Source organism: Camelus dromedarius, chromosome 2 (assembly GCF_036321535.1).
Source record: "Camelus dromedarius isolate mCamDro1 chromosome 2, mCamDro1.pat, whole genome shotgun sequence".
In the NCBI taxonomy this organism is placed as follows: domain Eukaryota; kingdom Metazoa; phylum Chordata; class Mammalia; order Artiodactyla; family Camelidae; genus Camelus; species Camelus dromedarius.
This window is the reverse complement of record NC_087437.1, coordinates 50,774,752-50,800,006: the sequence shown is the minus strand read 5'-3', so window position 1 is coordinate 50,800,006 and position 25,255 is coordinate 50,774,752. Positions and strand designations below refer to the sequence as shown.

General features: G+C 35.0%; 1 protein-coding gene across 14 annotated transcripts in view; it reads left to right on the top strand.

The window, feature by feature from the left end:
• Positions 1-25,255, top strand: part of MCF2L2 (MCF.2 cell line derived transforming sequence-like 2) — a 210,608-nt gene that overhangs the window by 49,199 nt on the left and 136,154 nt on the right. For 12 of the 14 annotated variants that reach the window (XM_031452036.2, XM_031452021.2, XM_031451998.2 and 9 more), the window contains exons 4-5: positions 18,409-18,499; positions 20,813-20,932. The exons of 1 other annotated variant lie outside the window; for it this stretch is intronic. In XM_031452036.2, the coding sequence (XP_031307896.1) occupies positions 18,409-18,499; positions 20,813-20,932 (211 nt within the window). Of the gene's footprint in view, positions 1-7,123; positions 7,143-18,408; positions 18,500-20,812; positions 20,933-25,255 lie in introns of those variants that run through there. One more of the 14 variants, XM_064493221.1, reaches the window with a different exon arrangement.

The following is a 25,255-nucleotide window of genomic DNA, read 5'->3' as shown; positions in this document are numbered from 1 at the left end:
TAATATTCTTTTGGGTAAGTCTCCTCAGGCAAGGAAAACAAAAGCAAAAATAAACAAATGGCACTACATCATACTAAAAATCCTTTGCACAGCAAAAGAAACTATTAATAGAACAAAAAAGCCACCTACTGAATGGGAGAAGGTATTCTCAAATGATATATCTGATAAGGGATTAATATCTAAAATGTACAAAGAATTCATACAAGTCAACATCAAAAAAACAAACAACCCAATTAAAAAATGGTCAGAGGATCTGAATAGACATTTTTCCAAAGAAGACATAGAGATGGCCAACAGGCACATGAAGAGACTCAACATCACTAATCATGATGGAAATGCAAATCAAAACTACAACGAGATATTATCTCATGCCTGTTAGAATGGGTCTTATCAAAAAGACAACAAATAACAAGTGTTCATGAGGATGTGGAGAAAAGATTTCTAAATCATAGAGTACCATTAGTGTGAATGTAAATTGATACAGCCACTATGAAAAACTATGGAGGTTCCTCAAAAAATTAAAAATAGAACTAACATATGATCCAGCAATATCACCCCTGGATATTTAGCTGAAGAAAAAAAACCCACTAATTAGAAAAGTTATACACATCCCTATGTTCATTGCAGCATTATTTATAATAGCCAAGGTATGGAAACAACCTAAGGTTAATCAGCAGATGAATGGATAAGGAAGATGTGTACACACACACACACATATATGTAAAATATATATAACAGAATATTACTTAGCCAAAAAAAAAAAAAGAAATCTTACCATTTGTGACAACATGGATGGACCTAGAGTGTATTATATTAAGTGAAATAAGTTAGACAAAGAAAGATAAATACTGTGTGACATCACTTATATGGAGAATTTGAAAACATAAAACAAATGAACAAATGTAACAAAACAGAAACAGAGTTATTGATACAGAGTACAAACAGGTGTTTGCCAGAGGGGAGATGGGTGAGGTGAGGAAAGAAATAGGTGAGGACGATTAAGAGATACAAACACTAGTTGCAAAATAAATGAGTCACAGGTATGAAATGTGCAGTGTGGGGAACATAGTCAGTGATTATGTAGTATCTTTGTATTGTGACATATTGTAACTAGACTTATGGCGATAATCAGTTTGTAATGAATAGAAATATCGAATCACTATGTTATGTAACAGGAACCAACATAGTGTTGCAGGTCAGTTATACTTCAAAAACAAACAAATGAACAATCTCATAGAAAAAGGGATCAGATTTGTGGTTACCAGAGGCAGGAGGTGGGGAAAGGAAATTGGATAAAGGCAGGCAAAAGGTAGAAACTTCCAGTTATAAGATAAATAAGTACTAGGGATATAATGTACAACGTGATAAATATAATTAACACTGCTGTATGTTATATATGAAAGTTGTTAAGAGAGTAAATCCTAAGTTCTCATCACAAGAGAAAAGTTCTTTCTATTGAAATGATGATGTTCACCAAATTTATTGTGAAAATCACTTCATGATGTATGTCAATCATATCATTTTGCTGTGTACCTTAAACTTACACAGTGCTGTATATCAATTATATCTCAATAAAAGGGTGGAAGAAAAAATTATTGAGATACCAAAAACAAAAAAATTGTCACAACCCATAACAAGCAAGTAGCTTTCTCCCCTATTTATTGTGTGATGTGGGTTGTTTTGGTAATGGAGTGGTCTGAAACCAGAATTGAGATATAATTGGAGACAGTGGGTTTTTAAAATTATCTTTTATTCAAATTGCTGAATGCTTTATATTACAGTAAATTTGATTAAAAATGAGAAAAGAAATAAATTTTCTTTAATCAATAAAATGAATGTTGCTTTTGAAAAATGAAGCTTTGGATGGAGAGCAGGAAACACCATGCTCTCCACCAGTCATTATGTGGTCAGTGAATTTTCCTAAGACTCTGTGAGCCAGAGAGGGTATTAACTCTTTACTGTTTATTTTATTATTTTATACTATTTACTTATATGCTAATTATTACATGACTTTTTACTATTTATTACTTACCATTTTAAGAGATCCTGAAAATGATGGTAAAGGAAGATTCAGAATTAGTCCAAAATACCTTATTAAAGGACTCTAGGCATTAGCACAAGTACCTTTCTGATTGAATAATCTTTACAACTTAACTGGGATGATAAACATTGCATTATGTTTAGTAATGATGTGCAGTAATTATTATCAATCAGAATAGTCTAAGTTAAAAGTCATCATACTTTTTTCTGTAAAAAATCAGAGTAAATATTTTAGGCTTTGCAGGCTGTATGGTCTCTGTCTCAACTACTGACCTCTGCTGTTGTAGCTCAAAAGCAACCATGAACAACATGCAAGCAACTGAGTGTATCTGTGGCTGTGTTCCAATTAAACTTTGTTTACAAAATGGGAGTAGAGTGGAGTTGGCACATGGATTGTAGTTTGCTGGCCCCTAATGCTAGTTCTCAATCATTAGCATGCATCAGAATCATTTAGGGAACTTGCTGAAACACAGATGCTGGTCCTAGTCCAGAGTTTCTGATTCAGTGGGTTTGGTGTGGGGTGGAATAATTTGCATTTCTAACAAACTCCCAGGAGATGCTGATACTGCTGGTCCAAGGACCACACTTTGAGTACTGTCCACATTTACAGAGATGGATATTAAGATCAGGTAGAAGGAAGAAACATGTATAAATTCACATAACTGGTGAAAGGCAAAACTTAGAACTTAGATTTCCTGGCTCCTGGCTCATGCCGTTTCCACATCAGGAAGCTTTCAGATAATGTTGTGTGGCCATGTCCATGATCTGACTTACACATTTATGTCTATATTTCTTGGCATATCAACTTTAGACGATATCTTGTGATTCTTCCCTGTGGAAAATGAATTTTGCCTATTTATCATGCTTCTCTCGTCTTGCTCTCTTCACCTCATAATTTTTGTTAGTTACATAATTGTTTTTAGATCATGTAATGGTTACCATTATAAATTTAAACAACACACTTAACTTCTGTCTGGTGATTCAGTCACTAGTCAGTATCAACAGGTAGTTGAGTCCAAGACCCTCGTGGATACCAAAATCGCCTTTGCTAAAGTTCCTTACACAAAGTGGCAGAGTACAGTCAGCCCTGCATATCTGTGGATGCGGACTGCGGGTATGGAGGGCCAATTGTATCCACTAATTTTTCTACTATGCATTTGCGTCTTTCTTTACTCTCTCTTATCCTTCAAGTGATTTATAATGTATTTTATATTTTTACTATAAATGTTTTTCTTTGATTTTAGGTTGATTTTAAATAATAGAAATTAGTAAAATGCTTTTATTTATGTAATATGATCAGACCTCTAGCATAAGAGATGTAATCCTGTGTCATTAAACCTGTGTCACACAAAAGACAATGCCACAAATGTTAAGGTGAAATGAGTTTCCTTTTCTCACACTCCATGAGTTGCTCAAAATCATGCTACAATTTAATTCATTTCAGACTCAGGCAATGACTTTTTATATACCTTTTCTCCTAGCATTTGTAATCGCCTTTCTTTTTTCTTGTTTATAGAATGGCAAATCTCGTTATCACCTTATTGATATCTTGCAGATTCTTTATCATAGAGTTTGTGTAATGCATACATTTTCTTCTTGGAGATAACTCCTTTGAGCCCTCTGGCCTAATTTTTTAATTCAGATTGCTGTCTAAACGTGCTATGAGCTGTCAACCTTGGACTGCTTTTTATTCTCTCTGGGAAGGTCATTCTTTCTGCTTTAGATTTCATTTTCATTAAAAACAAACAAACAAAAAAAACTTTCCAGTTATTTCTTTTTCAGAAAGGGTGTATGGTAAGTGAATCTAGTAAGATCTTGAATGTCAGAAAATGGCTGCATTTTTACTTCCCACTTGATTGGCAATCTGTCTGAGTATGGAATTTTTTTTTTTAATATAAAATGACATTGATCCATTGATTTCTAGCATTAGTGTTGCTGATAAGGCTGATCCTCCTCACAGGACCCGAGTCTCATTCCTTAATAGGTAAGCTATTTCTGCACAAAGGAAGTGTTTGTGATTTTTTCTTTATGTTTTGTAGGTTTAAAATGTCAAATCTTTTTCTTTCTTTCTGCTGGGACTTTGACCTAAAGATTCAAGTCTCTTTTAGGCTTAGAATATTTTTCTGTCATGTCTTTGCTTATTTCTTTCCTCCAACTGTTTTCTGCCTCTGGAACTCAAATAAGAGGAACATTGCATCTTCTAAATCTCTCTTCTGTGTCTTTAACTTTTCTTTTATATTTTTTCACCTCTTTATATATATATTATTTAAAATGTAAAGTGATATGCACATATATAAATTATCTGTTCATGTATCTGCTCTTTTTTTCTATCGATTTTTTAATCTTTATTTTCCCGTTACCTTTAAGAATTCTTTATGAATTAGGGATATTAGCCCTTTTTCTGTAATGCATGTTGCTTATAGTTTCTCTCACTTCTTAATTTATCCTTTGACTCTGCTTAGAATTTTTTTGCCATGTGAAATTTTTATATCATCAAATATATCAGTGTTTCTTTTAATGCATCTGGATTTTGAGCCATTGTCAGAGAACTTTCCTATACCTAGGTTATAGAGGAATTTGCCCAAGCTTTCTTGTAATGCAGTATGATTTTATGTTTTACATTGGGTGTTTATTTTGTGTGTGTGATATGAGATGTAGATCTAAGTTTATCTTTTTCCAAATGGCTATCCAGTTATCCTAACACCATTAATTTAAAAAATTCATCTTCGCCTCAGTGATTTGAGAGTGAATTGGCCTCTGTATTTGTAAGTGAATAATATACTATTTTAATTACAAGGATTTAAATATCTTTAATATCTGGTAGGATTAATTCCCCCACGCCTCTCAGGTCCTTAAGTTTTACTTACTTTTTTCATGTTTTCCTGACTGTTCTTTCCTTTCTTCTTCCTTATTTCCTTTCTATGTGTCTAGCTCCATTAAAAAAGAAAAGAAAAGGAAAAAAAAAACAAAAACACTTGTTGATCTTTTCATTGAGACTGTGTTAAATTTATAAATTAACTCAGGAAAAAGTGACATATTTATACTGTTAAAATAATCCTATCAATAAGAAGAAAAGTCTTTCCATTTGTTAAAATCTACCTTTGTGTCTTTCAGGAGTGTTTAAAATTTTCTTAACATTTTTGCGTATTTATTGTTAAGTTTATTCCATAGTATTTTGTTTGTCACTATTCTAAGTGGGATAGCTCTACTGTTATATATGTTAAATGGTAATTTTATTTTGGTATTGTCTTTATTCAGTCTAGGTATCAATGTCATACTTGCTTCATAAATAGCATTTCAAAGTTTTCTTTCAGTTTTTAAACTGGGAAACAATTTTTGTGGTATTGGGACTTTATGGTCATTGATGATTTAAATTCTCCTGTGAAACTGCCCAGTGAATCTGGGCCTTGATAACTTTCTCTGTTTCTCCCATGGAAATTGGCCTATTAAAGCTTTATGTTTCTAATGAGATCAATTTTAGTAAATTATATTTTCCTAGGAAATCATCTATTTATGTCTTGGTTTTCAAGTTTATTTGCATAGAAATATGCAGAGTAGTTTCTTAGATAATTAAATTTTCTTGTGTTTCAGTGGTTATTTTCCCTTTGCCGTGTCTTAGTTTGCATACCTGTGCTTCGTCCTTTTTTTCACCCTTGATTAAGTTAGCTAGTGGCTTATTTATTTTTTAATTTAAAAAATGCTATTCTGATTTTTTAATTAGAGCTACTGCTTTTCTCTTTTCTACCTTATTCATTCTGCCTTTATTTTTAATATCTTCTTCCCTGTGCTTTCTTAGTTTGCTTTGTTTTTTCTCATTTTTTGAGTTGAAAGTTAAATTTATTTTTATTCTTTTATTTTATAGATATAAATGTTTTATGAATTTTCTTTGACACTGCTTTAAATGTAGCCCATAAATTCTGATATGTAGTATTTTCATTATCACTATATCTTAGAAATTCTGTGATTACATTTTATATTTTCCCCTTACTGAAGAGTGTTTTTGTTTTTGGGTTTTTTTTGAAGAGATGTTCAACAGAAGATTTTTCAAAGTTTCAGATGTTTTCTTTGTGGCCCTATATCAAGACCAATTTTTCTGGATGTTCCATGTGTGCTTGAAAAGAAGATGAATCCTGTATTATCAGGATGTAAAATTAATGCATATCCATTAGCTCTTCCTTACCGATTATGTTCTTTAAGTATTCCGTGACCTTATCAATATGTTGTCTATTCTGGCTTACACTGAAAATGTTGTATTAGAATCACCTAGGTAAAATATATTTCTATCTGTCTCCTTGTATCTCCTGTAGTTTCTGCTTTAAAAAGCTGGTTAGTCCCCATACCTCATGGTCGCTCTCGCTCCATCTCGCTCACCTTCTGAGACGGCCCGCACTCTGTCTATGGAGTGTGTATCCACTTTTACTTTAAACACCCTACACCTCTTGGCTTCTCTTCCTCTCACCTTTCTGAGATGGCCCACATTCTGCTCATGGAGTGTATATCTCCTAAGCCGTTTTCCCTTCTGAGAGAGACAGATTGCACTCTGTCTATGGAGTGTGTATCTCTCTAACTTACTTTCACTTAAAAAAAAAAAAAGCTGGTTATTAGGGTATTTGGAACATAGATATTTATAACTATTATATCTTCATTGTGAATTGTGACTTTTAGCATTAGAAAGTGTTCCTTGTGATGTTTAATGCTCTATGGCTTGAATGCTACTTTGCTACTTTGTCTGATACCAAGACTGAAACCCCTTGCTATTATTTCCATTTGCCTAGTATACTTTTGCTAATTCCTTTATTTTTAGCCTTTCTGAATTACTTTGTTCTAGAGCTTTTTCTTGGATACAGTATATAGTTGGTTTTTACTTTGTGAGTCAAATTGAAAATCTTTTTCTTTTATTAAATGAATTAAGCCCATTGATATTTATTGATGTGATTGATATATTTGGTTTCTATATGTCATTATTTTATAACTTCTGGATGCATTAGCCTTTTTTTAGTACCCTTAGTCCCTTTAAAAAATACATTTTACTATCTTTTTTTTTTTTTTTTTTTTAGTTTTCAGTGATATCTGTTGATTCCTACCTATTGCTTATACAACAGGTAATGAACTTACTCTTTTCTCTTCCTCTCTCCTTTCTCCTCCTATCTTTTAACTTGTATTATTTCTGTATCTTATTCTCCCACCCTGGTTAGCATTAGACCTACCATTAAATGGATTAAATTAATCCCTTTGCTGAAGTTTCCCCAAATTATCTCATGATTGGATGAAGGTCAATCCTTACTAGATTCTTCAAAAAGGAGTCATAGGTACAGAATTCCCTGAGTTTTTATATGTTTATAACTGTTTTAAAATTATTAATGAAAATTAATAATTGCCTTAATAATTGAAAGCCAGCTTGTCAGGATGTAAAATTCTTGGTTCACACTTTTTGTTCATGAATTGCTGTGGAATGCTATTTCATTCTTTCCTTGATTTGTATGTTGCTTTTGAAAAGTAAGCTATTTTATCTTTTTCCTAGAAGTGCTTAGAATTTTTACTTTATCCTTAAAGCCTAACAATTTTACTAGGATATGTCTGAGTTGATTGTTTCAGACGAATTTTCCTGGTAGGCACCTACCTACTAGGTCCTTACAGGTTTATGTAGACTCAGGTCTTTTTTGTTTGTTTGTTTGGGGAAAGTTTTCTTAGATTATGCTTGTAAGTATTATTTTTGTTCCTTTGTTTTTAGTCTTTAGGAACACCAAGTATAATATGTTGGTTCTTTTTTTGTCTGGCTTCCGTTTCCACCACTTTCTTTCTAACCTTTTTTACTTTTTTTTTTTTTCCCCATTTCATTTGCTAGGTTGTTTTCTTTATGCTATTCACTGCCCCTTATTAAACTTTTGTTCAAATATGTTACTCCTTGGGTATCTTATAATTTAGACTCCATTTCTTATATGATTTTTGTCTTTTCCTTTTATTTTTCTGACTTCAATCAACTCTTATTTTATTTCTTCTTTTCTTTATATATTAAACAAAATCCATTTCTGTTCTTGGTTTTTGAGTTTTTTATTTATGGTGTCCCCTGTGCCCCATCCCCTGTATGCTTGCTTATAGACATGTAATTCAGTTTGGATAGCTATGTACAGGCTTTTGTCTGCTTAATGACTAATTTTTTGGAGAAATTTTTGTTATCTAAAAACTTTTTAATAGATTTTTTTAAACAGCAGTTTTAAGTTCACAGCAAAATTGAGTGGAAAATTCAGAGATTTCCCATATACTCCTGGCTCTCACACACCCAACCTCCCCATTAACATCCAGTACCAGAGTAGTACATTTGTTACAATTGATGAACCTGTATTGGCACATCATTAACACCCAGAGTCCATAGTTTATATTGGGGTTCAGCCTTGGTGTTGGGACATACAATGGATTTAGATAAATGTATAATGACATGTATCTACAATTATAGTGTCATACTGAATAGTTTCACTGCCCTAAAAATCCTGTGTTCCACCTATTCATCCATCTCATGCTCCCATCTCCCAATCCCTATCAACCACTAATTTTTACTGCCTCTATAGTTTTGCTTTTTGCAGAATGTTATATAGTTGGAATCATTTGGTATGTAGCATTTTCAGATTGACTTCTTTCAGTTAGTAATATGTTTCTTCCATGAATTTTCATGGCTTGATAGCTCATTTTTTCAGTACTAAATAATATTTCATTGTCTGGATGTTCTACAATTTATCCATTTACCTAGTGAAGGATATGTTGGTTGCTTTCAAGTTTTGGTAACTATGAATAAAGCTACTGTAAACATCAATGTGTGAGTTTTTGTGTGAAGAGAAGTTTTCAGCTCATTTAGGTAAATACCAAGGAGTACACTTATATAAGGATGTTTAGTTTTGTAAGACACACACCAAACTGTATTTCAAAGTGGCTGTACCATTTTGAATACCCACCAGCAATGAATGAGAATTCGTATTGCTTCACATCCTTGCCAAAATTTGGTATTGTCAGTATTTAGGATTTTGGCTATTCTAATAAGTATGTAGTGGAATTTCATTGTTGCTTTAATTTGCAATTTCCTAATGACATATGTTGTTAAACATCTTTTCATATGCTTAGTTTCTAGCTGTATATTTTCTTCTGTGAGGTATCTGTTTTAGGTTTTTTGCGCAGTTTTTAATTTGGTTGGTTGTGTTCTTATTGTTGAATTTTAGAAGTTCTTTGTATTTTGGATAATGGTTCTTTATTATATATGTCTTTTGCAAATATTTTCTTCCAGTTTTTGGCTTGTCTTCTCACTCTCTTTTTCTTTTAACACTTTTATTATGGTATTATTCTTGTACAGTAAACTACACATATTTCAGATGTACAATCTGATTGATTTTGATAGATGTATATACCAATGAAACCACCACCACAGTCAAGATAGCTAACATTTCTATCACTCCCCAAGAGGTGCAAATTTCAAATTCCCAATTTATCCCTTCTCTTTCCCTTTACCTCCTGGTAACCGTAAGTTTGTTCTCTGTGTCTGTGAGTCTGCTTCTGTTTTGTAAATAAGTTCATTTCTATCCTTTTTTAAAAACTCCATAAATAAGCAAAATCACATGACATTTTTCTTTCTCTTTCTGGCTTACTTCACTTAGAATGATGATCTCCAGGTCCATCCATATTGCTGCAAATGGCATTATTTTAGTCCTTTTTATGGCTGAGTAGTATGCCATGTATAAATATACCACATCTTCTTTATCCAGTTATCTGTTGATGGATATTTTGGTTGTTTCCATGTCTTGGCTATTATAAATAGTGCTGCTCTGAACATTGGGTTACATGTGTCTTTTTGAATTATATTTTCCTCTGGATATACGCCCAGGAGTGGAATTGCTGGGTCATATGGTAAGTCTTTTTTTAGTTTTTTGAGGAATCTCTGTCTCTGCATCCTCTTGAAGCTATAAAGTTTTGATTCTCATTTTTTCCCCTTTATAGTAGCTTTGTATAATATCTTTGCAATTAGTGAACAGGTTTGATGGTTTGGGGTGGTTTACAAGATTCTTAGTTCAAGAATGCCATCTTTTGTTGATATAGCTAAGTGTAGTTTCTTTCATCAATGGACTTAAAACATTTTTTGGAGATTAAGGGAAGGGGTTTGTATCCTTGATTTTTATTTTTTTGTCTTGTAGGATGCTAAATTTTCCTCTTGCTTATTTTTGCCTTTACTACACAGTCACCAACTCTCCTTTCATTTCCTTTTCTCTCCTAGAAGCTTTGCCTTCCCAAGACTGCCTCTTTAAGTCTTTCTCTAGTCAGTACCCTGATGTACCAGGACTGTCTTTTTAGTATCTTTCCACTTAGGGTGCACTTCTCTTTTCTGGGAATGGTTTATCTCAATCCCCTCTTTTCTTGACTGTCCTTATGTGTTAATCAGAGTTCTCCAGACAAACAGAACCAAAAGAATATATGTATGTGTATATATATATAATGGTTAATTTTATGTGTCAACTTGACTGGGCTAAGGGATGCCCAGATAGCTGGTAAAATTATTATTAACTATTATTTTTAAATGTGTCTATGAGGGCATTTCTGGAAGAGATTAATTTAGGGGGGGGTGTTATTTATTTATTTATTTTAGTGGAGGTACTGGGGATTGAACCCAGGACCTTGTGCATGCTAGGCATGCACTCTACCACTGAGCTATACCCTCCCCTTGAGGAGATTAACTTTTGAATTCATGAACTGAGTAAAGCAGATTGACCTCCCCAGTGTGAATAGGCATTCATCTGATCTAAAGTTGAGTGCCTGAATACAACAAAGAGGCAGAGGAAGGGTGAACTCTCTCTCCCTCTGCTTCATCTGGGACATCCATCTTCTCTTGTCCCTGGACATCAGTGCTCCTGGTTTTGGGGCTTTCAGACCCAGATCAGGACTTAAGTCATCAGTACCTCCATTCTCTGGCCTTGGACTTGGATTGAATTACACCACTAGCCTTCCTGGTTCTTCAGCTTGTTGATTATTTATTATAATAAATATCTTTATATATATATCTATATCTGATTGGTTCTGTTTCTCTGGAGAACTCTGATATATAGATGTAGATATAGATAAAGAGATTTATGATAAGGTATTTGCTCATGCAATTACAGAGGCTGAGAAATCTCACAGTCTGCCCTCTGCAGCCTGGAGACCCAGGAAGGCTGGTGGTGTAGTTTGAAGCCCTCAAAGCCAGATAGCCCATGTTGTAGATTCTTGCTGGAGTCTGAAGGCCTGAGAGCCAGGAGCACTGAGGGCAGAAGACCAGTGTCCCAGCTCAGCAGTCAGACAGAGAGAGAGTATAAATTCCCTTTTCCTCCACATTTTTGTTCTATTCAGACCCTTGGTGGATTGGATGATGCCCACCCACACTGGGGAGAGCGTTTTGGACAAGCCAGGATGGTTGGTTGTTCTACATTTGACTCAGTTCTTATGGCAGTGCAGTAATATTTCAGTTAACCAAAATATTTTATATACCTAGTTTACTGAAAAAGGCAAATCACAGAAAATGTATTAATATTAGAGCTTATTTAAAAAAAATACCATATCAACCACAAAACTACTCTGGTATTTTGGGATCAGAACACATTTACTTCAGTCTCTTACACATATATATTTATATTTAGTCATATTCAAGATGTCAGGTTTGACTCATCAAAAATTCAATTATGTGTGTTACAAGGGAGCTAATAAGATTGGAAAATGAAGGAATATGGTGTTAAGATATATTCCATACCAAAAGAGAATGAATTTTGTGGCATGAACATTGATCTCAAAGTCAGAAGACTTTGAATCTTAACTCTGCACATAGAGGGTGACTTTGGTCAAGTTATTATTATTTTTTAATCATCTCTGAGGATTAGTTTCCTCATCTATAAAGAGGAAATATTATCACCAACCTGGTTGTGAGGATGGTTGCAAGGATTATGTGAAATAGTATTTATGCAGCTAACGCATCATTAGACCTTAGTGCTAAGAAGAACGGTAAGGATTAAAACAGCCAAGGTTACTAAAGAAATACATTGTGCAGAATCCCCATTTCCTATGCATTTGGTTTAGTTGAGGTTTTGAACATTTTGTTAAACCAGATAGGGTAGGGAAAAAACACAAATCTACCATATTTGATACTATTGAGTGATACCCTATGGGAGGGACTATATTCAAAATCATTGTCATGATTCATTAACTCTTCTTTCTGAACTGTGGCCTGTACACAGTTGTGTGAAGAGACACAGTCCTTTACATACACAGGCATATTCCCAGCAGATCCTACCCTGTTTACCCAGATGCTCTGGTCTTGGGCTTTGGTCTGCAGGGGGCTGAGTGAGTAGCATTTGCCCTCAGTCTAGCTGGGGAAGCCACATATGCTGGCAGCTGCTTTCCTCATAGATCAAAGGACATCCTGTATTTTTGTACTGTGTTATATTTGCTGAGCCTCTCCCAGCTCCACCTTCCTTAAGAGCCCTGGATATTCCCTCCAAGCATTCTTTAATAATTGTTTGTTTTAAAGAAAAAAGAAAAGAAATAGAAAATACAAGTAACAGCAAAATATATGAAATAAAACTGCCACAAGGTACAAACGGATCTGCTGTGAGAAAAAAAATTGAAGAGGAGCCATGAGATGGGGCTAAGAGTATGAGTATTGGTATCAGAGAGCTCTGAGTTTGAAATCTGGTTGTGCTAGTGTGACATCAGGCAACTTATGTTATTTTTATCAGCCTTTGTTTCCTCATCTGTAAAGTGGAGATAATATCTATTTCACAAGATTAAATGAGATAAAAAGTAAATATGCCTGACAAATGATAGGAACTCAAGATATAGTAGCTATTATTGACTAAAATATAATGATTTATATTTATGTTGTTATTAATGTCGGTTTGTTTTTGCTGTACTACGGAATTTGTTTTGGTCATTGTTGTAGCCTCTTCAATCAGTGCCTGATGCCTACTGAGCACTCGATAAGTATGAATTTTTGTTTTTGAATTGCATAATATTTTTCCTTTTTCACTACTTGAATTTATTTAATTCCTTGGGTTTTTTTTAAACTGAGTTACAGTTTACATAAAGTATATAAATCACAACTGTATAGCTTGATGAATATTCACCAGTTTATATTCCATGTAACAACCACCCAGGACCAGGGTATAGAATGTTTCTCTGAAGGTTTCCTCCTGCTTCTTTTCTACCAATATCTGCATTCCTATGCCCTCCATCCTGCCCCAGGAAACTACTATTCTGACTTTTATCACCAGTGATTAGAATTTTTTTTTTTCAATTTGGAAGCTAAGCAATCACCTCTAAATAATCCATAGACTAAAAAAGAAATCATAAAGGGAGTTAGAAAATATTTTTAGCTGCACAATAATGAAAACAATATATTAACATTTATGTGATGTAGCTAAAGCAGTGTTTAGGAGGGAATGATAGCTTTAAACACTTATAATGGACAAGAGGGAAGGTTTAAAATCAATGATCTAATCTTACGCCTTAAGAAGTAAAAAAAAAAGACAATGGCAATTAAACCCAAAAGAAGGAGAAGGAAGGGAATTGTAAAGAAAAAAGAAAGAAGGGAAGAAAGAATGAGAGGGAAGAACGAAGGAAGATGAAAGAGAAACCAGAAGAATAATAGAGTTCCAATTTAATTCCACGGTGATCAAAAATATACCCTGTATGATTGAGTTCTTTAAAATTTGTTGAAATTTGCTTTAAAGCCTAGGATAATGGAATATTTTGATGAATGTCCCATGCACATTTGAAAAGAATGTGTGTTGTGTAATTCTTGGCTGCTGAGTTCTTCAAAGTCAAGTCTATATCCTTGCTGATTTTTTGGCTGTTTGTTCTATCAGTTATTAAGAGAGAAGTGTTAAAATCTTTAACTTTGATTGTGGTTTTATCTATTTTTCTTTTAGTTCTGTCAGTTTTTATTAATATATTTTGAATCAATGTTATTGCATACATACACATTTAAGATTGTTATATCTACCTGATAATCTGACTCTTATTTTTATGAATCATTTATCTCTGCTAATACTCCTTGTATTTGACCCTACTTTTTCTAATATTAATATAGCCACACTGGCTTTATTATGATTAGTGATTTCATGGTACATCTTTTACCATTCTTCTTCTTTTTTTAACCCCCAAAGCAAAAGCCCTTTATTCTTCAAATAGGTCATTTTATGAATATTATAAAAGACTACCTCTTAAAGGAATATTAATGTGAGCTTGGTGTCTGTACTTACGTGCATGGCCATGCTTTTAATCTATCTCTGCCTTTATGTTTAAAGTGTAGTCACTATCTCTTATAATTAGTATTTTCACTCTGACACTATTTGCCTTTTAAATGGAGTCATATAGACCATTTCCACTTAATGTGATTATTGAGATTGGTTGGATTTAAATTTACCATCTTGCTGTTTGTACCATCTGTAACTTTTTCCTTACTTCTCCTTTCCTGCCATATTAGTCAGCTCTGACTGCCATAACAAAATACCATCCACTTAAGCAGCAGAAATTTATTTTCTCATGGTCCTAGAGGCTAGAAGCCTTAGATCAAGATTCCAGCTGATTCTGTTTCTGGTGAAGGCTTTCTTCCTGACTGCAGATGACTGTATTCATGCTATGTTCTCACATGGCAGAGAGAGTTCTGGTGTCTCTTCCTCTTCTTATAAGGGCAACAGCCCTACCCTTAGGACCTTATTTAACCTTTATCACCTTGTTGCAGAGGTGATTGCAGACCCTTTCCCCATTTGCAGTCACACTGATAGAGCTTCAATATAAGAATTTTGGGGGGATGCAATACAGTCTTTAGTACCTGCCGTTTTTGAATTATTCACATATTTTCAGTATTCCACTTTATCTCCTCTATTAGATTTTAAGCAATGGTTTCTCTGGTGTTAAAGTGTGTATCCTTGTATATATATATATACATATATATATATATATATGTATATATATAATATAAAATGTTTAATACTTTATTATTATTTTTGCTTTGAATAGTCAGTGGTCTTTTAGTGAAATAGAAAACACAGTTGATAATATTTATCCACATATTTAATGTTTACAGTGCCCTTCATTCCTTCTTGTAGCTTCAGGTTGCCATATGGGATTTTTACTTTTAGGAATATTTATTTACCTATTATTAGAATAGGTGACCACCACTTCTTATGTTCTCCAGTATTTGCTCAGTGTGGATACCGGTCTTGACTTTCTCTGGAATTTGTTCACTTACCTGTCTTTGTCTTCAGGTTCTCTAATGTTTTTAAGAACAAATACAAGTTTTAAATTTAAGCAGGATTTTTTTTTTTGATAAAAAAATGAAAGTCTTCCTAAAACTCATTTTCAGGCTGTTTATTTTCCTTGCACCTTCATGCTTTCAACTTCATTCAGTCTGGAAAACATCCTTTAATATTTCTTGGAGTATATGTTTACTGGCAATAAATTCCCTCAGCTCTAGTTGTCTGGAAATGTCCTTATTTCACCTTCATTTTTATTTTATTTAAGTAATTAATTAATCAATTTTTATGGAGGTCCTGGGGATTGAACCTAGGAACTCATGCATGCTAAGTACGGGATCTACCACTTAGCTGTTTCTCTTCCCACTACCTTCATTTTTAAAAATATATTTTCAATGGGTATAGAATTATAAATGAGTAGTCTTTTCAGGTCACTACTCTGAAGATATTTCATTGGATTGTAGCTTCCATATTTCCTATTGAAAAGTCAGTGATTATTTTTAATGTTATTCTTCTGATGGTAATGTGTCTTTTTTTAACTGGTTGCTTTTAATATTTTCTCCTTATCTTTAATTTTCAGCCATTTGGCTTTGATATGCCTAAGTGAGTTTATATTTATCCTGCTTAGTATTGAAAGAGCTGCTTGAATTTGTGAGTTGATGTCTTTGATCAGATATGGAAAATTCTTCATTATTATTTAAAGTATTGTTTCTGTAACATACTCTCTCCTCTCCTTCTGAGACTTCTGTTCATCTCCCACATCTCCTTTACATTCTGTTCTTTCCATTTTCCCCGTGCTTCCGTTTTTAATTGATCTGTTTTCAATTCTACTTATCCTGTCTTCTGCTGTGTTCAACTGGCTATTAAACAAATTCAGTGACTTCCTAGTTTCAGATATTGGTGTTTTGTAATTCTAGAGGGTTCATTTACTATGGATTCTAATTCTCTGTTAAAATAACATTATATTCAAAAAGATTCAAAAACATTCTTTTAATCCATTTTGTCTACTCTTTTCTCTGTTTTATTTAACATGTTGATCATAGTTATTTTGAAGTTTTTGTCTGCCAAAACCAGGATCATCTTTGAGTCTGTATCTATTGACTATCTTATCTATTAATTATTATTTTTTCCTGCTTTTTTGCATTTTTATTAATTTTTAATTTTATGCTGGATATTATAGATGGTATGTTGTGGAGACTTATCTACTTACTGAAAGTTTTGAGTTTTAATCTGATAGGCAGTTAAAATACTGGTGGATCTCCTTGATCTTTTGGAGGCTGATTTTAGTTTTCCTTAGGGCAAGTTTGTTTCTGTTTTGTCCTTACTCCTAGAATGTAACCTTAATTCTATAGAAACTCATATGGCATTTCATTTATCCTAGAAGATGGCCTTTTTAGAGTTTCACCTGAATGCCCAGGGAGTTCATCAAAGTCTGTCTATTCTGGCTGGACCCAAACACCAGTTGTCTCTCCCCAGAACTATGCAAGCTTCATAACTTCTCATCAGTTCTGACATGTGCAGTTGCTGTTCGCTGCCAGCATCCTGGAGTCTCACCTAAAATTAGAAGGCCCAGGAGTTGGCTAAGCATTAAAGGGGAATTTCCATGAAAACTCCTCAGAGAGGAAGCCTCCCTCTCTGAGGCTTCCCTGTCTTGACAGCCACTCTGCTCAATTCCTGGCCACAGGATTAATCTCTGCTCTCTGCCTGTTCTAACCAGTGAGACCACCCTTTCTTGCATTATCACCGGGCCTGGAAAATGTCCCCAATGAGAGAACCTGGGTTAGTATTGGTCTGTGATAATGGGTTGGCCCAGTAATGCTTACTTCAGATCAGCTACTTACGTTTTCTTGCAGAGTTTGCTTAGATCTTCTGCCTTATTTGCATTCAGACACTTTTTAGGGTAAAGCTCACCTTTTATCCAAAATTAGAGACTTACTGAAGGTTTACTATAGGCCAGCTACTTTTCATGACCTTGATCTCTTTTAATCTTCATGATAAGCACATAAGAAATCATCATAATAGTACTGCTTACACAATATTACCAAGTGCCAGGCATTATTCTGAACATTTTATACCCCTATACTATATATACTCATTTAATCTTCACATCACCCCTACAGATTGGTGCTGTTACTGTTCCTACTATACAAATGAGGAGTCTGGGAAACTACAGAAGTTAAGTAACTTCCCCCCACAAAATACACAATATATAAATATTAGAATTCATGTGTCAAACCTAGACAGTCTGGCTAGAATTCAGAATTTGTGCTCTTAACCACTTCACTATTGGTGGTATTTTTCTCATCTTATAGATAAGGAGACAGAGTCAGAGAGGTTAGGCAGTCACCTCAAGTCTCAGTGCTAATAAGTGGCAGTGCTAGGATTTGAACCAGGTGCCAAAGCTCTGGCTCTTTCCTCCCATAGTTACTCCCAAAGAGAGAGAAGAAAAATGTTTTCCCTTTGAGGATTTTTGTTTAAACAAAAATTGTGACAATTTAGTGGGAACTTAAGCAGGGACATTATGCTGTACACCAGAAATTGACACAACATTGTAAACTGACTATACTTCAATTAAAAAGGGGGGGGCCCAAACAGCTTTTTTCGGTTGTTCTTAATGAAGGTGATATCTTCTCATGCCTATGGTTTCTGGTGGTTTATGGTCAGATACTGGAAGGGAGTTGCTTTTTCCCACTGATGTGTGTCCTTTCCAAGCACCTCTACTACTGAGTCCTAGGGAAGGATGTTGCTAGCTCCCTGAATGTCAGTCTTGGGAGTGGAAAGATGGCCGAGCTCAACCTCGAGGTCCCCTGCTTACAATGGGACATGTAGTGCTTGACTGGTGTTTCCTACAGTTGCCAGCCAGAAGCAGAACCCTGGAAAGGTTTGAGACACCAAATATTTCTGCTTTGTTGAGGCTGCCTGGCTAAGATGAGGAGAGGAAGCTGGTTCCTTTGTCAGGGAAGTCAGGCCCGGTTATCCCCTCACACTGTGCATGGTATTTACACTGCAAGCCTGGAGTAACATGGAGACAGTAGAATCTTTCTGCTTAGGAAGCCACACAGAACCTATGTATTTCACTGTCTCTGACCCTGACCACCCTTTATTGCAGTGTGGAGGCTGCCAGCATCGGATTCATCATTGTTATCGACAGACGAAGGGACAAGTGGAGCTCCATAAAAGCATCCTTGACACGAATAGCTGTAAATATTTATTTTTGTGCTATTACTATAAAGGTAATTTAAATTGTCTATTCAATATTTCACATCAAAGTCACGGGGACATGGCAGTTATTGTATGCCAAATTTTGTTAAGGTCTTTGTAGCAGAGGCTGTTGCGTCACATCCATAGCCCCTCTGCCACCTAAAGGTCACTTGCGGAAGATTCCTGAGCATGACAAAGGCTTCCTGAGTCTCTCTACCTTATTGACCTCTCTGGTCACTGGAGAGGAGCAGGGAGAGGGTGCTGGGAAATCAGCACTTCAGGAGTGACCTGAAACTACTGAGTATAGGAGTTGGTGGATAAATACCCCTACTTCTGCACCTCTCAGCAGGACAATTCTGAGCTATGTTCCACACAGTATCTCCAAGGGTCCCAGCCCTTGTTGCCTATAGCAGTCCCCCTTCATTGACACATTGACTCTCTAGCCATCACTGTCTCATCAGCATCCCCCTACTCCCTAACTGTGTTTCCTAGGATCACCTCTTCAGTAATCCTCATCTTCAGGTTTGCTTTGGGCATCACCCAATTTAAGACAGTCTTCATTTTCATATTCAAATTATTTTTTCACATATTAGAAAGACATTGGCAAAACCAGACAAAATGATATGGTGTGTGCTTGCTTTTGGCATTAAATTGTGCAACCTTGGATGGATTTCCTTTTTCATCTTATAGTCTGATTTTGACCCCTATTTGTTGCCTTTCAGCAAGTACATCCATCCTTTCTCTGTAGGGACCTGAGACCAGGGAACTCAGCCACATGATCAGGCAGAGACACCTCAGGGCCAGCCACACCAGCCTATCCACAAAAGCATGGCTCCCTGGAGCAGTTTGCACTGGCTGAAGGAGATAGGATAGGGTAGGGTGGTCATGTAGAGGCTAGGATGGAAGAGGGACATTTGAAACCTCAGTTCTGCCTACTTACAGAAGCACTCACACATATGGACATGGACACCTACAGAGTGTCTCTCAGATCGCTTTGAAGCCTCATCCAAATACACAAATAGTGTCTCAGGTCATTGGTTCCGTCATGACATAACAAAATGCAAGGGTCTTCTGTTTAGGAGCTTGCATTTCAAAGATGAGGGAAAGGAAGACTCCCTTCTCTTTGTGCATGGATTGTTTTGTCCCTGTGGTTTAGTTTTGGTTATGGTATTTATCTGGGGCATAACTACAATGATGGTTGATGTCCTGACAGTGCCCATGACTATTCCATAGGTCTGGCCTCTAGAGAATTCTGGTTTCCCAGGGTTCATAGACGATACTTGAGTCATCTAATGCTTGAGCCTAATTTGTCCAAGAATTACATCGATCCCCTACATGTGTAAAAGATGTTGTAGTGCAGGGATCCAAAAGCCTGACTGCCATCAGAATCTTTTCATGAGCTTGTTTAAAGTACAGATATCTGGGCTTTATCCCAGTCCCAATGAATCAGAATGTTTCAGGGTAAAGACCAGATTATTTTTTAACAAGCACGTCAGGAGGTTGTTCCTGGGAACTACTGGAAGAATGGAAAGCCATAAGCAATAGGAGATTTGGATTCCCAATTTTGCCAGTAAGTTGTTATATCAATCTATGTTATCTCATTTCTCAGAATCTTCTCTGGATCAAGATGAAAGCAATGCTTCCTGAAAGCAACTTAGGAATAACATGCATTAAGAATTCTTAAAATACTAAGTCTTTGACTCAGTAGTTCTTCTAGGAAGTTATCCTAAGGAAATGTTCCAAAATGTGGATAAAGATTTAATTTAAGTGCTATTTTATAGTAATAAAAATATGGAGAAGCCTAAATCACTAGCAATAAGGGATTGGTTAAATAAATTGTACACTCATAAAATTATTTCCAAAGAATTTTTAATAACAGAAATAAAAGCTCATGGTATAATATTAAGTGAAAAGGTAGTTTCCAAAATATTTCTACAGTATGAGTTTAACTATGATAAAGATATTTAAGCAGAGAGAATAGCCTAGAAGTAATTAGACTAAAATATTAAGAACAGCTATGAAATTATGAGTGATTTTCTTTTTCTAATGTATACTTTTATTAATTTCTCAATTTTTCTATAAGGAGTATAAATTATTTTTATCATCAGGAAAATTATGTATTTGGTTTGGTTTTTAAGGAGGGGTTTGAATTATATAACTAGTAAGATCTCCTTCAGCTCTGAATTCCTGTGAAATATGTTCTCATTCTTTGCCATCCATGGTGTCCACCTTAATTTTGTCATCTGTAATCTTGGGCAAGAGGAGACTAACAATTGTGACATTTGCCCTGACACTTTTTATGATCCTTTCAGGTAGCATTTCCAGGAAACTTGCAGCTCATATTCATTCTTCGTCCATCTTGCTTTATCCAGAGAACATTCACTGACATTGGCATTAAGTTCTATCGAGATGAATTTAAAATGAAAGTGCCGGTAAGCATGACCCTTCATCTTGTCTGCATTTACTTAGGGCATGTAGAGAAGACGGCGTGTGAGCTGGGTTTATAAGGAAGGTGGGACTCCTCAGACAGAGAGGGAGAGGGGCATTCTGGGCAGAGGGAACAGTATGTGCAAGGGCTTGGAAGCAGAAGTATGCACTTTATGTGAGGTCTGTGAGGGAGCTCCATTCTTGTTGGAAGTACATACAGGATCATCTTTTGGAAGAAAAGGTAGGAAACATGGAATAGGTCTTAGGTGTAAGGATGAAGACTCTGGATTTTATTCAATAGGCAGTGGGGATCCGGTGCAGGTTTTTGAGTTGAGGAGCGACTTGGGTAAAGGGGTACTAGAGCAATATAAATGCAGTGGTGTTATATAAAAGGTGGTGTCAAATACTGAAGAAAGAGATTGAAAAAGAAAGAGAAATTGTCATAGTATGGGTAAAGGAAAATAAGAATCTAAAATGTGCACATGACAAATATAGGCAACTACAGAGTACAAATAAACACCAACATTGTGATACTTGCAAAAGGAAAATAAATTAAAATGACGAGGTTAAAAATTTTACCTGTAACTCTGACAGAGATGTGGGGGCAAACAGGCATTTTCATACTATGCTGATAGGAATGAAGTTGGTAATGACCAATACGAAGGGCTAATTGACAGTATTTATCAAATATTAAAATGTACACACTCTACAACCTACCTATTAAAGTTATTATACAGATACCTCACACATGGGCACAAAGCTACACATATAATGATTTTCATTACCAAATGTAATAGTAAATGATTGGGGAAAACTTAATGTCCAACAACAAGCGGCTGGTTAAATAAAGTGTGGTCTACCAATCAATTAAATACTTTGCAGCCATCAAAAGTGGTAAGATATAATACAACTACAGTGGAAACAGTGGGCAGTTTCTTATAAACGTACACCTGCCTCATAACCCACCCAAGAGAAATGAAAACACATGTCCACAAAAAGACATACAAGAAATATCCAACAATAGATGAATAAAGAAATTGTGGTATACTCATGTAAAAGAATAACATTAAACATTAAACATAGACATTAAACATAATATTAAACAAAGACTATCATTAAATAAAAAGAAGTGAAGTACTGTTATGTACAGCAACATGGATACATCTCAAAAATATTATCTTGAAAGAAAGAAGCTAGTCACTAAAGAATATATACACTCTGATTCTTTTTATATAAGGTTCAAGAAGAGGCAAAACTAATCTTTGTGAGAGAAAATTAAAACAGTGGCTGCTGTTAGGGATGGAGGTAGTGGAGACTGGAAAGAGGCTCAGGGAACTTTCTGAGGAAACATTCTCTATGTTGCTATTATGTGTGTGTATACATTTGTCAAACCTAATTGAATTATACTCTTAAAATCTATTTTACTTATGTAAATTATATCTCTACTGAAAAATGAAAAACAAAAAGTAAATAAGATAAAACTATACTGCTCCAGAAGAGTTTCTAATACATTTTTGGTTTTATTTTTGTTTAATTAGAAATAATTTCCAACTCATAGAAAAATTTCAAGAATAAGTATAGTCCAAGGAACATTTCATGCCCTTTACCATGTTCATTCACCATTGTTAACATTTTATCCCCATTTGCTTTATTATTTTTCTTTGCTTCTTTCTATATATTATACATCTCTATAGATGTAAACATATCTGTTTATTTCTATTATATAATATGTGTATTTATCTCTCTATGTAAATATATATGTATAGAAATATATGTATTATACATATAAGCAATAAGTATACTATGTGTGTATTTATATACAAGATGCAGACTAGGATCAGATAGTGCATTTAGTTTCTAGTATCCTTTAATCTGCTGCATTTCCAGTCTTTGTCTTTTATGACCTTAGCATTTTTTAATAATACAGTCTTTTAAAAAATAAAATATACCTCATTTGGGGCTTGTGTGATGTTTTCTCAGGATCTGATTTGGGTTATACATTCCTAGTTCGAAAATTACTTGACTTATGTCATGTCTTTCTCAGGGCATCACATGTGGAGACACACAGTGTTTATCCTGCCCTCACTGGTGATATTAATTTTGAGCCCCTAGTCAAGGTGTCCAATATCTTAAATGTATTATAATGTTTTTCCTTGCAACTAATATAGAATCTTTGACACTTTAAGATCATACAAATTCCCTGCTCATCAAAAACCTTCTATCTGTGTTTAATATCCATTGATGATTCTTGCCTGATACAACCTTTGTTATGTTGGTTGCAAATGATTTTCCAACCTCAGCACTCTCAACATTTACTAATCAAAAGCTGATATTCTCCTGTAAGCTAGAACTTTCCCTTCTCACCTATTTATTTGTTTATGATCATTATGGATTCGTTTTTTTTTCCAATGGCTTATAAGTCATTACAGTTCTTAATTGTTTTGGTGCTCAAATTGTCCCAGATTTGGCCAGTAGGCACCCCTTCAAGCTGGCTCGTGTGTCCTTGTGACATGCCCCCTTCATTTTTTGGTCCTTCCGTTCTGATCTAATATGATGTTCCAGGCTCATCTCATACATACAGCCCTGTAGTTAGCCATTTCTCTGAAGGGCCCTGGTTCCTCTAAATGGTGAATTAGACCAAGATCTAGATGCTAGGTGTGCTACTAGTTCTCAGGTGTCTTTTACTGCTAGGCTCTTTCAGCAGAGTGCACGTATATGTACATATATTCACATATACACACTTATTTATAATTATATACACAAACATTAGGTACATGTATATACAGATGTAGATGCATATATGAATATGTGTATTTGAGAAGTCATAGAGTTCACACAGACCATTTTATGATATTTTAGACCATTTATGATATATAGAAGAAAATAGCATATATAGTATGTTTTCTTTTGAACAAAATAGGAGGGGCATATATATGATTGTATATGCAGAGATCACTTTAGGAAGGATATATAAAATATACAAGTGACTGGATGAAGTGGCTGCTTCCTGGATATAGAGCTGGAGGCCTGGGGGGAAGGATGAGAGTCTGTTTAGATAGACTCTTTTTCTTTTTGAATTTATTATTACCTACACATATTGTCTTTTTGAAACCAACAACAATAAAAAAACACTTTAATTGAAATTACTCTGAGACAATATTTAGCTCGTCTCACTGAAAATTGACCATCTCAAACAAGGGATTTTTCTCATTTTTTTCTCTTTTCTACTATTCTCTCTTTTGGTTCCATTTTATATTAATAATCAAACTTCTCCCTATACTTTGGGTATTTACCAGACTCAAAATGAATTTCCCAATTTTTTTAAATGCTTATTTTATTTATTTATTATTTTTTAAATGCTTACTTTAAAATATTTGAGTGTATAAGGGAAGTGTGAGCCGTGAGTTTTGTATTGCTTTCCTGAGTTGGGTGACATTAATATTGGAGTAGAGATGTTGACTTACCAGAAGTTAATAAACTTGCCATAATCCTCACAAGCCTTCTTCTCCTTCAGAGATGAAGACTAGTCAGTTGTTTCTTGTAATTCAAAAGTTTTGGCCTTTGAACTGAGCACCTGACCAATGTCATACATCTCTTCCTGGTTGTGTATGAAACACACCTCTGTGAGTGATACAGATAATATGTGTACAGATCCGTATGTGACTTATGCCCTGCTTTTCATGTGGTGCATCTACACTAAGGAGAGAGTGAATGTCTGGTTCGTCTTGATACTATGTCTTTAACTACTTCTATTCGTGGTAGTGCATGTACTTTTAATTTTAAACTAAAATGAACTTTTTAAAAAGCTCTCAGTCACCCAAAGTTGCTTAAGCAACTATGGATAAGACCATAAATGTATACTGAAAGTGTCTAACAGCTGTTCTAAGAATGTCCATGTTGGAAGTGGTGTGACGGTGCCTCCACCGCAGGAAATGAGGAGGAGGCTTTGAAGGAAGAAGTGTCTCATACTCACAGGTCCCAGAGATGGGGGTCACTGCATGCTATGCAGGACTACAGGGGAAGCACTGAGTTTTAGCCAGGAGGCAGAAGCAGGAGGGAAAGAAAGGCATAGGACTTTATAGGGGTTTCCACAGGTAAGGCAAGGCAGGGCAGGGTAATCAGCTTCGGACTGGCTGGTTGGAATAATTCTGTCAGGCTCTAGGGCAAAGGGGTTTGTTGCCTGGTACCTGGCAACTGATTTAGGGCAAGGGAAATGTTGTCTTGCTGTGTGAGAGTTAGTTGAGAAAGTATTGTAGAGTATGGGGTTGGGATTGTTTGGTTTTCATATAATAGAAGTGCTCCCTCCAGTCCTTTTTTAAAAATCTCTA